The 17,259-nt window shown below is 41.8% G+C and overlaps 1 protein-coding gene across 6 annotated transcripts in view; it reads left to right on the forward strand.

The window, feature by feature from the left end:
* AFG1L (AFG1 like ATPase) overlaps positions 1-17,259 on the forward strand; it is a 253,080-nt gene that overhangs the window by 25,558 nt on the left and 210,263 nt on the right. For 5 of the 6 annotated variants that reach the window (XR_001444556.3, XM_077999234.1, XM_015137620.3 and 2 more), the window contains exon 2: positions 7,851-8,074. Coding sequence is in view for 4 of the 6 variants with exons in the window: in XM_077999234.1 (XP_077855360.1) it covers positions 7,851-8,074 (224 nt within the window). In the remaining 2 variants the exon portion in view is untranslated. Of the gene's footprint in view, positions 1-3,332; positions 3,507-7,850; positions 8,075-17,259 lie in introns of all 6 variants that reach the window. The other variant, XR_013416155.1, reaches the window with a different exon arrangement.

Consider the following 17,259-nt stretch of genomic DNA (forward strand, 5'->3'; position numbering starts at 1 on the left):
GATCTCCTGACCTCGTGATCCGCCCGTCTCGGCCTCCCAAAGTGCTGGGATTACAGGCTTGAGCCACCGCGCCCGGCCCAACAGTTCTTTTTTAAACAGTGGTTCTTGGGCTGGATGTGGTAGCTCATGCCTATAATTCCAGATCTTTGGGAGGCCAAGGCGGAAGGATCATTTGAGTCCAGGAGTTCAAGACCAGCCTGGGCAACATAGGGAGAGCCCCTCTCTATAAAAAATGAAACATGAGCCAGGCATGGTGGTGTGTGCCTGTAGTCCCAGCTACTCACGAGGATGGAGTGGAAGGATAGCTTGAGCCTGGAAGGTTGAGGCTGCAGTGAGCCGTGATCATGCCACTGCATTCCAGCATGGGCTACAGAATGAGAGACCCTGTTGCCAAAAAAAATTTATAAAACATTGGTTCTTATCTTGTTTAAAAATCGGAAAGTTGTATATTTAGAGGACTTGCCTCAGATTAAGCATACTCACACATAATTTTCTTTCTTTTATAGAACTCATAATTTAATTGACAAATAATTGTATATATTTATGGGGTACATTGTGATGTTTTAACAGATGTATATGTTCTAGAAAGATTAAATCCAGTTAATAACATTCATCACCTCAGCTCCTTATCATGTTTGTGATGAGACCGTTTAAAATCCATTACTAATTTTGAAATATACGATATACAGTTTTCTTTTAATTTCAAGAGGCTTCCAGACACCTACCTCCCCTTAAGTCTGTCGTGGATGCTAACTCAGACCTTGTTAAGAAGAAAAGCCCTATATTTATTATATAACAATTCTTGTAAGGGTATCAGTGACAATTTGGATTGCCTCTTCTTTTTGGATTGTGCCATTAAGAAGAGCATGATTATGAATTTGTAATTACCTGACGGGTTCTTTCTGTTTACTGTACAGACAAAAATCAATCCCCTGAGACCGTGGCATTCCAGTAGAGAAAAGAGTTTAACTGATGCAAGGCAGTCCCACACAGGATAACTGGAGTTATTCCTCAAATCAGTCTCTCTGCAGGCTTGGAGCTGAGGGTTTTTATGACAGTTTCATGGGCAGGGGGCTAGGGAATGGCACTGTTGATTGGTTGGGGATGAAATAATAGGGGTGTGGAAATTGATCCTCATGCGCTGAGTCCAACTCTGCGTGGGACAACAGGACCAGTTGAGTCATGAGTCCAGGTGGGGTCAGTCTGAAAGACATTTCAGCAAAACCAATCTTAGGTTCTATAACAGTGATGTTATTTGTAGAAGCAGTTGGAGAAGTCACAAATCTTGTGACCTCTGGCCACATGACCCCTGAGCAGTAAGGGAGTGTAGAAACTTGGCCTACATTTTAGCAGAGTTCAGGCCCCTCCCATAATTTTATTCTTGTGGGCTTTCATTAGTCTTACAAAAGTGGCTTTTGGTTTTTGAGAAAGGGTGGGGTTAGCTTAAGGGAGGGAGCAATAATATTGTGGTCATTATTTTAAAGTTAAACTATAAACTAAATTCCTCCTAAAGTTAGCTTCGCCTGTGCCCAGGAATGATCAAGCAGAGCTTGGAGGTCAGAAGCAAGGTGGAGTCGACTATGTCAGATTTCTCTTACTGTCATAATTTTGTAAAGACAGTTTCAGTTTATTATATATTATTTGTTTAATGAAGTAAGATTAGTCAAGGGGAGCATATTAGCATAAACTTGGGACTCCACAGCTTCAGGAGAATTTTATTTGTTCCAAACTTATATTTTAAGGTGAAAATGGAGAAATGGAAAGAAATCACTTCTTTTCTTGCAGATAGCATTCCCATAAACATGGTGAATGTCTCTAAAACCCTCTAGACTTTCTGTAACACGTGTGGCATGTGGCAAGCACCAACCTCACGACAAGATCAGGATAAGAAGGGCAAGGATTCTCTGTGTGCCCAAGGAAAGTGGCATTATGACAGGAAGCAGAGTGGCTATCATTATCATAGGCAGATTAAGCTGATTTTCCAGAAAAAGGCTAAAACACAAAGAAGACTGTGCTGAGACTTGAATGCGTTGAGCCCAACTGCAGATCTAAGAGAATGCTGGCCATAAGAGACGAAAGCATTTTGAACTGGGAAGAGATAAGAGAAAGAGCCAAGGTTGGTCTAGTTTCTAAGTATCATCTTTTGTTGTATTATGCAGATAATACAATCTTGAGGTTACGGTTACTTAAAAAAATTGGAGAAAATGAAAGTAATTACAACTATACACAAAGCTTGAGGAAACTCATTTTTTCCCTGGGGAAAGTAAAACTAAATAGGAATAATTTTTACAGTATCAAGGAAGTTTTAATAGGTTATTCAGATGTAGGACACAAGATACTGATTAAATCTTGCGGCAAGTGGGCTGTGGAATATAGTAGGATCTTCCTGAAACTTAGTTTAGGAGAATATAGTGAAATAAGGTACAAAATTGAAGTATTCGAAAGAATAGCGCAGACTTTTTGGGTTCCTAAAATCTTTCATTTATGTTTGTAGATTAGTGTGTGGAACTTCCGAATGGCATTTTCCCACTGTCCATTTGGAGTACAATAAGACAAATTAATACAAATCAAAATAATATGGCAGCAGCATCACATAATTTGTGTACACTGATGTAGTAACAGATTTAATTTAGTGCAGCTTTTGAGAAGTCTTTTGTATTTCAATTTATACAGCTGCTATCCAGGGCTAAGCTGGCCAATCTGTCAGCCTTGAGTATCTTGCCTGACTGATTCTCTTTTTATCTCTGCTGACTAGCTGAATTTATGCCTCATCTTCACTGTACCTTGGTTTTCTTTTCTGAAAACTGGGAATGAAGTCTACACTATTAAATCAAGATGTTAGGCTAGTGAAAATAAAAGAAATACTTTAAGCCTCTCCAAAGGCAGATGCCAAGAGAATCAGTATGTTTTGCCCACAATACTGATATTTCCTATGAATAACTTTTAAACAATTTTTAGTTAATTAATTAATTTATTTATTTAGACAGGGTCTTGCTCTGTCACCCAGGCAGGAGTGCAGTGGCATGATCGCCACTCACTGCAGCCTCAACCTCCCAGGCTCAAGTTATCCTCCCACCTCAACCCTCCGAGTAGCAGTAATTCCTAGTAGTAGTAATCCCTATAGGACTACAGGCATATACCATCATGCCTGGCTAATTAATTTTTTTTTTTTTTGTAAAGACAGAGGTTTCACTATGTTTTCCAGGCTGGTCTCGAGCTCCTGAGCTCGGGTGATCTTTTCACCTCAGCCTTCCAAAATGCTGGGATTACAGGCGTGAGCCACTGTACCTGGCCAAAACAATTTTTATTTATCTTATTTTTATTTTTTTTAGAAATGAGGTCTTGCTATGCTGCCAAGGCTGAAGTGCAGTGGCCATTCACAGGCATGATCATGGTGCTCTGCAGCCTCCAACTTTTGGTTAAAGGGATCCTCCTGCCTCAGCCTCCCAAGTAGCTGGGACTACAGATATGCACCACTCCACCCAGCCTCAACTTTTAAAAATTAGGTATTATTTATTTATTTATTTTGAGACATAAGTAAATATGCTCTGTGGATAGTAGTCTCAGGCCTGTTGTGTTAACCCTTTTCTGCACATTATTTGTACTAAATATCATCCTCTAAAGTGAGGCTGTTGGGAAATAGGGTGGTGTGGGTATGTGAATGAGGGGGATATGAAGAGGGTGGGACTTTGTGCCCACCTTCCCACTTTTCTCTTTAATAAACAGGATTCTATGGAACATTTTGTATGTAAGAAAGGTATGGCTATTAAAATAAAGTTTAAAGGCCGCTCCTTTAAACAATGAAATGAATTTCAAGCCAAAGATTGATAAAATCACATTTGGATTTTAGTAAGATCAGCCCTAGAGTTGGTGGAAGATATTTTACAGATCGTGGTAGTGGTAAATTTGGCACAGCGGTGGCGATCAGAGTCATACATCAGTACGTGGAGGCTATGCATTGATTTGACCTAAAATACTGGGATATCTTGAAGGGAGTGGCCCGCAGGTCAAAGCTGGATTAAAAGATTTTCTGATTTGCAATGGGTTAAGGAAACAAAGCTTTGTCTAAAAATTTGGGGTCAACAGAAAAGAATGTTAGCTCTGGCTCATGAGCATAACCTCCTTCAGGCCTCTCAGGAAGAAATTTAGAACAAAGAACAGGGGTCAGAATTCAGTCCTCAGTTCCTCCTTATCTGAGGTCTGTGTGCCAGTGGATCTGTTTGGTAGGGGCTGGAGTTTCTGAAAAACAACTCAGTGACATATATTAAGATGTTATCTTTAGTTTCTATGGAGAACATCTCTAACTTCCTTGGCCATTATTTTGAGTTCCCGTTATCTTCTTATCAAGTGACTCATTTACTTCTCAGGGCTAGCTAGGTGTCTGGAATTTCCCTTGAAGGAATTCCAGATTTTTCTTTTCCACATTGAGGGGGCATGGCAGGCCCTAAGAGAGACCCTGCTTCCTTTCAAGGGCTCAAGCTGGGGTGGTAGGATGAGGAAGGAGAGAAGGGAATAAATTAGAGAGTATTTCACATACAAAATTGAGTAGCATCGATGATTGATTGGCTGAGAACCTGGTTGAGGAGTGGAGAACAGGATTGTGGGAGGGAGAGGAATATATCAGTAATCACTCTGAAGTTTCTCCCTTGGTTGACTCCAGAAATCTAAAAGAGGGGGTAGAGAAGAGCGTTTTTCTCTTGTGAGATTCTCAAATCCTGTAACACTAACTGGGTATTCAACAGTTCAATTTGATTCTGACACTCTTTATTTGAAGTGAGCATCAGATCCCACAAGTAAAAGGGCTCAGTCCCACAGAATGCCCCCATTTCACATGCCAGCTGCAAATGGGGTGCACAGGCTACCAACATATCTACCTGGCAACTAAAAATTCGGGAATTCCCATAACCTTCCTCCCCTTTAGATTTGATAATTTGCTAGAATAGCTCACAGAACTCAGGGAAAAATTTTGCTTATGCTTACTGGTTTGTGATAAAGGATACAACTCAGGGAGCCCAATAGAAGAAATGCCTAGGGGGATACCTAGAAGTTGAACGCACCTAGATGTGTTCGCCAACCAGAAGCTCTCCAAGTCTCCTTGAGTGTTTACAGAGCCAATCTCTAGCCCCACCTTCCTGGGGTCAGTGCGTGGGGCTGCAAGTTCCAACCTTCTACCTACGTGGTCCTTCCGGCTACCAGCCTCACCCTAGAGTCACCTCCTTAACATAAACTCAGGTGTGATGCAATGAAAAACAGAAAACACTCCTATTACTCAGGAAATTCCAAGGGTTTTAGGAACTCCGTGCCAAGGAACAGGGACAAAGATCAAATATATTTCTTATTATGTCACACTGGCAAATATCTCAAATTGCCGGGAACATTTAGGGACTTTCAACCTGCATCTCCAGCTTCAACATTGAACCCAAACCTTATCCTGGTGCTGTAAGGCCCAGTGTTCCAGGATGCCCTTAGATTCTCTTTTACGGGCCTTAAGCACCTATATCAGTTAGGGTACAACTTAGGCTTCTGTAACAGAGACCCCAATTACACACTATTTATTTATTTTTATTTTTATTTTTTTTGAGACGGAGTCTCGCTCTGTCGCCCGGGCTGGAGTGCAGTGGCCGGATCTCGGCTCACTGCAAGCTCTGCCTCCCGGGTTCATGCCATTCTCCTGCCTCAGCCTCCCGTGTAGCTGGGACTACAGGCGCCCGCCACCTCGCCCGGCTAGTTTTTTTTTGTATTTTTTAGTAGAGACGGGGTTTCACCGTGTTAGCCAGGATGGTCTTGATCTCCTGACCTCGTGATCCGCCCATCTCGGCCTCCCAAAGTGCTGGGATTACAGGCTTGAGCCACCACGCCTGGCTATACACTACTTTAAAAGCAAGATAGAAGTTTATTACTCACTTTTTATTTCTTTTGGAGAGAGAGTCTCACTCTGTTGCCCGGGCTGGAGTGCAGTGGTGTAGGTCATAGCTCACTGCAGCCTCAAACTCCTGGGCTTAAGCTGTCCTCCCACCTCAGCCTCCCCAAGTAGCTGGGACTACAGACACATGCTAATTTTAAGCCTGGCTAATTAAAAAAAAAATTTTTTTTAAAAAATTTCTTATTTTTAGTAGAGATGAGGTCCCACTATGTTGCCCAGGCTGGTCTCGAACTCCTGAGCTCAAGTGATCTGCCCGTCTAAACCTCCCAAAGTGCTGGGATTACATGTGTGAGCCACTGTGCCTGGCCAGAAGTTGATTATTCTTTTACATAAAAATCCAGGTAGGCAATCCAGAGCTGGTTTGGCAGCTCAGCATTGTTGGAGAACCAGGCTTTGTGCATCTTGTTGCTCTGCTTTATTCAACATTCTGTGTGCATCTCATTGCCTCTTCCAGCTGCAGTCATTACACTTTCACTCCAGTTAGAGAGAGGAGAGGAAAAGGGAGCCAGGAGGATATGCCCTTTTCCTTTAATGGGGTATATCAGAACTATACACGTTTCTGCTCATATCCCATTGTTAGAACCTGCTCACATGGCCATACCTGACTGCAAGAGAGGATAGGAGATGTAATATGTATTTGGGCAGCCATGCATCCAGCTAAAACTTCTATTTAGAAAGGGGGAACAAATAATGGAAGACAGCCGTCCCTATCTCCAACATTCATAGTATATTTAAGGACTTTTCCCTCTCTTTTGGGGAAAACATGGACCTAACATTGTGATTGTTAATTCTTTTCACTAAAGTAATTTTTATGTTACTGTGATAAAGGAAACACAATGTTCAATGAAATGAATAAAATGCTGGCAGAGTACCTTTGGGAAATCTTGTTCTGAAAAATGTGCCAGGTTGCTGCTGTTTATTGTTGCTTCTAAACAGTAGAGAAGGAGTTAGCTGCTCATTAAACCTGCCCCAGATAAGGAATGGAATTATGGTTGGACCTCGCCACAATCATTTCTCTCCCAGGAGAGGCTAAAAATAGGATCAGAACACCACCCTGCTTTGAAGCAGACACTCTTGCTGTGTCTCAACTCCATGTCCAACTCCCTAAAGGTTATGGAAAACAGAAAAACATCTTAGAAGCAGAGGGCTGAAATCATGTGGTAATATCTGAATGTTGTGTTGTCTTTGGGTAGAGAATTAAGGAGCAGTGGAAAACCCTTGGGACTAATCTTGATGTCTCTGCCTTGGTGCTTAAGAACCAGAATTAGGGCTAAGTCAAAGAAAGGCAACTCTCTTGCTTTGGGAAGGAGATGAGGAGCACCAGTGGCTCTTTTAGTGGACTGGAAGCAAAGCAGAAGCTGTAGTAGGAATAGGCCTTCTGGAAGAGAGGTTACAATTATAGTTTATGGGTTTGGGGTTTATTCCCTTTTGTTAAAATAAAACAATTAGAAATATATTCATTGTTTAATTTTTTTTTTTTTTTTTTTGAGACCGAGTGTCACTCTGTCACCCAGGTTGGAGTACAGTGGCACAATCTCTGCTCACTTCAACCACTGCTTCCCAGGTTCAGGCAATTCTCGTGCCTCAGCACCCCAAGTAGCTGGGATTACAAGCATGCCCCACCACACCTGGCTAATTTTTGTATTTTTAGTAGAGATTGGGTTTCAACATTTGGTCAGGTTGGTCTTGAACTCCTGACCTCAAGTGATCCACCTGCCCTGGTCTCCCAAAGTGCTGGGATTACAGGCGTGAGCCCCCATGCCTGGCTGAAAATGTATTTTATATTATTTTTATCAAAATGACATTTACAAAAACTGCTTAAATAGATGTAACTAGTTAAAAGTTTGAATTTGACCCTTACAAAACATGTAGAGCACTGTGAAATGTATTTAAGAAAGTCTAAAATTTTATATGTTTTTGTTTATAGCCTATACAGTTCAGACATCTGAGAGCATGGCCCCAACTGCCACTTCAGAGACTTACTTGAAAGCTTTGGCTGTTTGCCATGGACCTCTGGACCACTATGATTTTCTGATCAAAGCTCATGAGCTAAAGGATGACGAACATCAAAGAAGAGTCATACAGTGTTTGCAGAAATTACACGAGGACCTTAAAGGATATAATATAGAGGCAGAAGGCCTTTTTTCAAAGGTGAGGCTTGTGTGCTATGAAAGATTAAACAGTTAAAAGTGTAAGCATTTTCTAAAATGGATGCAATGCAGTAGGGCACAATCATGAAACAGCTTGAAAAATTTCTGCCAGTTCCTTTACACAAATTCTGTTGGATCCCCATTCCTAGCCTTTTGATGTTCCATAGCTTTCTTTTGCCTTCAGGGATTTGAATAGCTTCATATTTAAGTATTTTAAAAATGCAGTCCAGTCTAGATAAAAACTTCTATGGAAATCAAAGCTTTCCCTTTTCTCCAGCTCAGGTCTCATCCAGGGATCAGCGTGGAAAAGGAGGAGTGATGTGTTCTTTCCCTTTTCTTCCTCCTTCTTTCTCTGTTTGCCTGACATCTCTAGGGTCAGAATGAGAAGAATGAAAGATTAGAGTGAAACAGCAGTCATAAGCGACCAGTTATGTATGGTAGATGCTGCCATGCCAGCTCTTTGTTGAGGGTCTTATTGGTGGGTTCTTCAAGACTCCCATGGGGACCTCCACACTTCTCCAATCTTTGACTAACCTCTTATGACTCTGGGGAAGCAACTCACAACCCCGCATTCTTCTGACACCGCCTTGCCCTTGCCCTTAGGCTTCTTGGGTGGGGTCCCTTCAGGACATTTTATTTATTTATTTTTTTTGAGACAGAGTCTCACTCTGTCACCCAGGCAGGAGTACAGTGGTGTTATATCTTGGCTCATGGCAACCTTTGCCTCCTGGATTCAGGTGATCCTCCCGCCTCAGCCTCCCAAGTAACTGGGTTATAGGCATGCACCGCCACACTTGGCTAATTTTTATATTTTTAGTAGAGATGGGATTTCACCATGTTGGCCAGGCTGGTCTTGAACTCCTGACCTCAAGTGATCCACCTGTCTCGGCCTCCCAAAGTGCTGGGATTATAGGTTTGAGCCACCGTGCCTGACCTGGAACATTTCTTGTTGGGTCATCTTATATGGTGTCTGTGCAGGCCACAGGAAGCATAACATCTTCTTTCTCTACTCCTTGCTGCATGGGCAGCCTCAGTCAGCCTCCTGTCCTCAGACTTTTGCAAGCAAGAAGCAGGCACTAATTTCTGTCTTTGTCATGCATACCCCTTCCTCCTGGGGATGTATATCAAGTTCTCCCAAGAACTCTTCCACACCCTGCTCTGGCAGCTGCTTGCACATTTTCTTACCTAGGCAAGCATCCAGCTGGGGAGAGCGATGTCCATCTCAATTTATATTCAATCCTTATCTCTTTGGATGCTTCTCTTGGGAACCCCTTGTATTTGTTAAGAGATATGTGAAGGGAACACCACGGCACCCTAACCAGCTAACAACTTTATACCTTGATCGCTCTCTTCAGTTTCACTTTGGTTTTAGGGCTGTTTTGCCTTTTGTTGTTGTTGTTGTTGTTGTTGTTTTAAACCTAATTCCTGCATGGATGTGACTAGTGTGTCTATTTATTTATTTATTTATTTATAGATGGATTCTTGCTCTGTTGCCCAGGCTAGAGTGCAGTGGTGTGATCTTGGGTCACTGCAACCTCCACCTCCCAGGTTCAAACAATCCTCCCGTTTCAGCCTCCTGAGTAGCTGGAATTACAGGCACGCACCACCACGCCCAGCTAATTTTTGTATTTTTAGTAGAGATGGGGTTTCACCATGTTCGTCGGGCTGGTCTCGAACTCCTGACTTCAGGTGATCCGCCCATCTCGGCCTCCCAAAGTGCGGAATTACAGGCATAAGCCACCGCGCCTGACCTATTTATTTATTTGAGACAGAGTGTTACTCTGTCGCCCAGGCTGAAGTGCAGTGGTGTGATCTTGGCTCACTGTAGCCTCCACCTCCCAGGTTCAAATGATTCTCCTGCCTCCCAAGTAGCTGGGATTATAGGCGCCTGCCACCATGCCTGACTAATTTTTGTATTTTTAGCAGAGACGGGGTTTTGCCATACTGGCTGGGCTGGTCTTAAACTCCTGATCTCAAGTGATCCCCCTGCTTCGGCCTCCCAAAGTGCTGGAATTACAGATATGAACCACTCTGCCTGGCCTATTTATTTTTGGAGATACTGCCTCATTCTGTCACCCAAGTGGAGTGCAGTAGCACGATCATAGCTCACTAGTAGCCTTGAAGTCCTGGGCCCAAATGGTTCTCCTGCCTCAGCCCCCTGAGTAGGCTAGAGCTACAGGCATGGCACCACCATACTCCACTAGTTTTTTAATTTTTTGTAGAGACAGGATCTCACTATGTTGTCAGGTTGGTCTTGAACTTCTGGCCTTAAGCAATCCTGCCTCAGCCTCAGAAGCACTGGGATAATTGGTGTGAGTCACCGCATTCATCTTGTGTCTTTCTTTAGAGTGAATGGGAGCTTATTTTCCCTGGTCCTCAGCTTTGAGCTTTTGTTAAAATTCCATGACAACAGGAAAACTCCTGTTCCTTATCTAATATAGAAGCCGATAGTCTCATCTTTAAATTCTGGAGAACGTTAATGGTAATAAGAGTTAAAATATGGTCCAACCTAAGAAACTAGTTTTCCTTTAATTGACTGTCCCCACCCCCTGCCAAATATGCTTTTACTGTAAAGTCTTTAGAAGAAAAGCACCATAGAACAACCATTAGTAGTACTTTACTTAAAAATGAATGAGGGGCCAAATGCAGTGGCTCATGCCTGTAATCCCAGCACTTTGGGAGGCCGAGGTGGGCATATTACCTGAAGTCAGGAGTTTGAGACCAGCCTGGCCAACATGATGAAACCCCGTCTCTACTAAAAATACAAAAATTAGCCAGGCGTGGTGGCAGGTGCCTGTAATCCCAGCTGCTCAGGAGGCTGAGGCAGGAGAATCGCTGGAATCCAGGAGGCGGAGGTGCAGTGAGCCAAGATCACTCCAGCCTAGGTGACAGAGAGAGACTCCATCTCAAAAAAAAAAAAAAAAAAAAAAAAAGAATAAGGGCCAGGTGTGGTGGCTGAACCTATAATCCTAGCACTTTGGAAGGCCAAGGTGGAAGGATAGCTTGAGGCCAGAAGTTTGAGATCAGCCTGGACAATATAGGGAGACCCTGTCTCTACAATACAAATAAAAAACAAACAAACAAAAATGAGTGAAAGTAATTTTACTTTTTAATAAAGCTCCTGAGAATGTAATTAGTTTATTTTTACGTAAAGAAAATGCCTTCCCATTGTGTTAACACTATTAGTTGAAAGAAATAGAGATTCATTTTAGATTGCAGAAACACATGGAGATTTAGAATGAGATTATATAAGAACGTAGCAATGAAAGGCACCTCCATGACACAGCTAGGCCTTACGGTACTCTGCCATTCGTATCATTCATTGTCTTGGTTCACTTGGGCTGCTATAACAAAATACTATAAACTGGGTAGCTTATAAACAACAGAACAAGATTTCTCGTAGTTCTGGGTGCTGGGAAGGCCAAGATCAAAGTGCTGGCAAATTCAATGTCTGGTGAGGGCCTGCTTAACTATTCATGGACAGCTGTCTTTTCACTGTGTCCTCACATGGCTGAAGGGACAAATGAGCTCCGTCAGGCCTCTTTTGTAAGGGCACTAATCCAACTGAGGAGGGTTCTGCTCTCATGACCTCATCACCTTCCAAAGGGCCTACCTCCTAAGAGCCTCACTTTGGGGGTGAGAACTTCAGCATATGAATTTTGGGGCAGTGCAAACATTGAGGCCACAGCACCCACTTACTTTTTTGTTCTTTTTCTCTCATGTCTGCTTCAACTTCTACCAACTTCTTAATTCTCTCTATGTGTCTGTAGTTTAAATTCCTGAGTAAGGATCTCATAGGTCAACCAATGACTTCATCCCTGTTCGGGTAGAGCTTTCACACTGGGTTTCTTAGAGGCTGTTAACCAGTGTAAAGATTGACTTACCTGTGTTCCCATGTAGGGCTGCTCCTGTGAGCATGGCAGTTGCTCTCAGAAGTGGACTGTGAGTGTGGTGGGCACCATGAGTGATCAGTCTAGCACGATGGTTGTAGGTAATAATGATGAATTATTTGTTTTGATGACCAACCTCTTTTTCCCATATTTCTCAAAGTTTATAGGTGAGTAAAGAACCAAAAAGTTTGAAAAATATAGACTGCTTATATACTGCATATCTAGTTATATGTGATATATAGGGATATATTTGCATAGAGTATATGAACTATAACATATAAAACTATGTAATTATATAGTTTGTGATACAGGTGGGCATCCAGGTAAACTAACATTTTAGTTATGTGGCCTAGCCAGGAAACAACATGTTGTACTCAACTGGATATTTTGGTTATCTGAGGTTTGAATTGCTTTCCTGAATTTTGTATCTTGCTCCCTTTCTAGTCCTCTTCCTTTTGGAAATATATTTCTTTTTGTTTTGTTTTGTTTTTGAGACAGAGTCTCACTCCGTTGCCTAGCTGGAATGCAGTGGCGCAATCATGGCTCACTGCAGCCTCAACCTCCCGGGCTCCAGCAAGCCTCACACCTCAGCCTCCCCAGTAACTGGGACCACAGGTGTGTGCCACTACACCCAGCTAATTTTTTTGTATTTTTTTGTATTTTTTTTTAAATAGAGATGGGGTTTTGCCATGTTGTCCAGGCTGGTCTTGAACACCTGAGCTGAAGCAATCTGTCTGCCCCAGCCTCCTGGAAATATATTCCTTTTATCTCTCCTCCCTACTCTGTAGCATCCCTAGAGCTCATCTTACAGTGGTTGGTGAACTCCCATCCAATCACAAGTATACTGTAATTATTAACTTATTTGGTTGCCGATTCAACAATGGTGGTTTTTAAAAAAATCATTGGCTCTTCTTAGGTGTATTTTCCCATACATCCACCTTTGATATCTGAGTTGGCTATGATGGGCCAGCTAGTGAATAACCCTGGTTTTATTGGGTAGTTAAAATCTAATGTAAATGGAAGATTTGATATGGCAGGTAGAGTTTCAAATGTGTCTAATGAAAGGTCCTATTTGTTAAATCCTAGTACATGTGAATAAATGTTTAGTAGGTAGAGAAACATATTTTTCTAATAGTATTTGTCTTATAGCCTGCCTCCCTCCCTCCCTCCCTCCCTTCTTTCTGAGACAGGGTCTTGCCATGTTGCCCAGGCTGGTGTTGGTGTTGATCTTCTGAGTTCAAGCAGTCCTCCCATCTTGGCCTCACAAAATGCTGGGATTACAGGCATGAGCCATTGCTCTTGGCCCTTATAGTTTCCTAAACCCACTAAATCTTTATTTTAAATAAATATTTTATTTAACAATTAAAAAATTTTTAAATAAACAATTTTATTTTTTATTTATTTTTTGAGACTGAGTCTCGCTATGTCACCCAGGCTGGAGTTCAATGGTGCGATCTTGGCTCACTGCAACCTCTGCCTCCTGGGTTCAAGTGATTCTCCTGTCTCAGCCCCCCGAGTAGCTGAGATTACAGGTGCCCACCACCACGCCTGGCTGATTTTTGCATTTTTAGTAGAGACGGGGTTTCACCATGTTGGCCAGACTGGTCTCAAACTCCTGACCTCAAGTGATCCACCCGCCTTGGCCTCCCAAAGTGCTGGGATTAGAGGTGTGAGCCACTGCGCCTGGCCCCACTAAATCTTTAAAATACTGAAAGAGATCCAAACATCTAGCATAATTTGAAGAAAAGTATATAGAACTTTAGTTTTTGAAGAGAATAAAGATGACACAGACCTATTTTTTTCTAAAAACAAACACTGATATGCCAATTATCAGAAAAGGAAACTGTGGGCTATTAGGTTTTCCAGTGATGGAAAAACTTTATTTGGAGAGTTCTTTATTCTGGTGCTATGGTTTGAATATTTGTCTCTTTCAGAACTCATGTTGACATTTAATCCCCAGTGTGGCAGTATTGAAAGGTGAATCCTTTCAGAGGTGACTGAGTCATGAGGGCTCTGCTGTCATGAATGGATTAGTCCATTTGTAGAGTAATGGGTTAATGGATTAATGGATTATCATGGGAGTGGGACTGGTGGCTTTATAAGGGGAAGAGAGTCTTGAGCTAGCACACTCAGCCCCCTCACCATGTGATGCCCCTGTGTCGTCTGGGGCTCTGCAGAGAGTCTTTACCAGCAAGAAGGCCCTCACTAGATGGGGTCCCTCAGACATGGACTTCTCAGCCTCTATCACTGTAAGAAATAAATTCCTTTCTTTTTTTTTTTTTCTTTTTTTTTTTCGAGACTGAGTCTCACTCTGTTGCCAGGCTGGAGTGCAGTGGTGCGATCTCAGCTCACTGCAACCTTCCCGGGTTCAAGCCATTCTCCTGCCTCAGTTTTCTGAGTAGCTGGGTGTGCCACCACGCCCAGCTAATTTTTGTATTTTTAGTAGAGACTGGGTTTCACCACTTTGGCCAGGCTGGTCTCGAACTCCTGTGCCACGTTATCTGCCTGCCTGGGCCTCCCAAAGTGTTGGGATTACAAGTGTGGGCCACTGTGCCTGGCCCATAAATTCCTTTTCTTTATAAATTACTCAGTTTCTGAGTAAAACTCTGACTTTGGACTGTAAACCTTTGCCTTGGGTATGAAACCTTGGCATTGTTGAAAGAATAGTGGAAACTGTAAGGGACAAGTTTCACCACAGCACAGTCTTCTCTCTCTGATAGGCCATCCAAACAGCTAAGGAGAAGACAGATCACTCAAGAACTTAAGTTGTTTGTTAGCTACAGCATTTGTGCTGCTGTGCTACACATTCAGCCATTTTGGAGGAAAGCTAAGCAGTACTGACTGCCCATTTTCTTGAACTTTAAATAACAAATACTATTTCTCAATATCTTCATTTTATCATTAAATTCAACTAATTACTACCTGTTTAAAAATAAATAAATTTCAGATTATCTGAAACTCAGTTTCTGTTATAAGTGACAGAAAATGAACTAAGACATGTGCTAAGTAGGATTTATGATTTTATGAACTTTGAATTTTGTTTTTAATACAGTTGTTTAAACTTCATTATAGGCTGGGTATGGTGGCTCTTGCCTGTAATTCCAGCATTTTGAGAGGCTGACATGGGAGGATTGCTTGAGGCCAGGAGTTTGAGCCAGCCTGGCCAACACAGGGAGGCCCCATCTCTACAAAAAAAAAAAAAAAAAATCAGCTAGGCATGGTGGTGCATGCCTGTGGTCCACCTAATTGGGAGACTGAGGTGGGAGGATCACTTGAGCCCAGGAGGTTGAGGCTGAAGTAAGCTGAGATCGTGCCACTGCACTCCAGACTGGGCGACAGAGAGAGACTGTCTCAAAAAACAAAACAAAACAAAACACAAATAGATTTCATTATGGTGCAGTTATTTTTTTTCCCTCTGTACTCCTAAGAAACTTTCTGTAAGCGTATGCTATAATACTAAAATAAAGTATACCTTCTTCATAAGATACCAGATTTATTAACCAAGGTGAAAAAATTGGTGACAAACTACCAGGCTGCTTTCACCTACCTATGTAATAATGTTTTCTCTAATCAATGAACATTTGAAGATGTTATGAGCAGATGACCATGCCATATGAGCAACAAACTATGAAGAATGAGCATTTGTAAACACTTTACTTTTGTTATTGAGTAAAATTTACAACCAGGTTAATCTGACACATTTAATGTATGCATAATTGTTATTGTGCTGTGAGGTAATTAGGCATAAATGGTAAGTAGTTCATGTAAATCACTATAATTAGAATTACTTTTACACAGCCAAATCAAGCATTTCCAGAGTCAGGGAGGGAGAGAATTAAATAGAGTATGGAGCTACTCTGAAAATCTGTGTTTCCATTAATCAGGGGTCTATAGGCAGCCAGGTTTTTTCATCTCTTAGGAGGAGACATTGTAGCCCAAGAGACCTGAGAATTGGGAGCCACAGAACTCCTTTCCTTTTTCTCCTGCCCTCTACCAGATAATTTTCAGTTTTTCCCTAATGAGAACTTATTTCCAACTCCCTTTTATATCCTACCGCCTTTTATTTGGATACCCCCTCCTCACCCTTCCAAGAACAATGCATGAGGCAGATGGAAAAGAACTCAATTCTATCACTGCACTCAGAGCAGCCACAGGCAATACATAAATAACTATATTCCAATAAATCTTTATTTACAAAAACAAGTGTCATGCTGGATTTAGCCCATGGCCGTAATTTGCTGGCCCTTGCTCTAGATGACTGCTACCTGACTAGATAGGAGGGCTGATAGATGATTACCTAGTCTAACTTTCCAGTTTAATATTCCATTACTGTATTGTATCCCTGCCTCTATTCAACAGGAACTATTCACTGTTCCATTAAATAGACAAACAAATAGAACAAAATAGAAAGTTCAAAATATACATGGAAACTTGATATATGATTGAGTTGACATTGTGAATCAGTAGGAAAATGATCGTCTATTCACTAAATTAGCATGGGATCATTGGTTATCTATGTGAAGATTAAAATAAAATTAGGTACTTACCTCTAGAAATAAATGCCCTAAATTTAAAGTGAAACTTCAGAACTTCTTGAAGAAAATATAGAGGAATAACTTTATGAACTTGGGAAAAGGAATAATTTCTTTTCTTTTTTTCGAGATAGAGTTTTGCTCTGTTGCCCAGGCTGGAGTGGAGGGGTGTAGTCATGGCTCACTGCAGCCTTGACCTCCCGGGCTCAACCAATCCTCTTAGCTTAGCCTCCCCAGAAGCTGGGACTACATGTGCATACCACCACGCCTGGCTAATTTTTTGTATTTTGTAGAGATGTGGTCTCACCATGTTGCCCAGGCTGATCTAAACTCCTGGCCTCAAGCAATTCACCTGCCTCAGCCTTCCAAAGTGCTGGTGTTACAGACTGAGCCATCCTGCCCAGCCAGAAGAATTTCTTATACAAGATATGAAAATCCAATATATATATTCATGTTGTCCTGTAAATTGAAAAAAAATTAAAAAGTCCAGCTTATAAAGGTAAACACCAATACATTTGACTATGTTAAAATTTAAAACTTCTAGTTAACAAAAGGTACCATAGAAAAAGTGAAAAGGTAGACAACAGACTGGGAGAAAAGATTTTTCATAAAAAATAATTGACTACTGGCTGGGCATGGTGGCTCACTCCTGTAATCCCAGCACTTTGGGAGGCCGAGGTGGGTGGATCACCTGAGGTCAGGAGTTTGAGACCAACCTGGCCAACATGGTGAAAGCCTATCTCAACTAAAATTACAAAAATTAG

This window comes from Macaca mulatta, chromosome 4 (assembly GCF_049350105.2).
Source record: "Macaca mulatta isolate MMU2019108-1 chromosome 4, T2T-MMU8v2.0, whole genome shotgun sequence".
In the NCBI taxonomy this organism is placed as follows: domain Eukaryota; kingdom Metazoa; phylum Chordata; class Mammalia; order Primates; family Cercopithecidae; genus Macaca; species Macaca mulatta.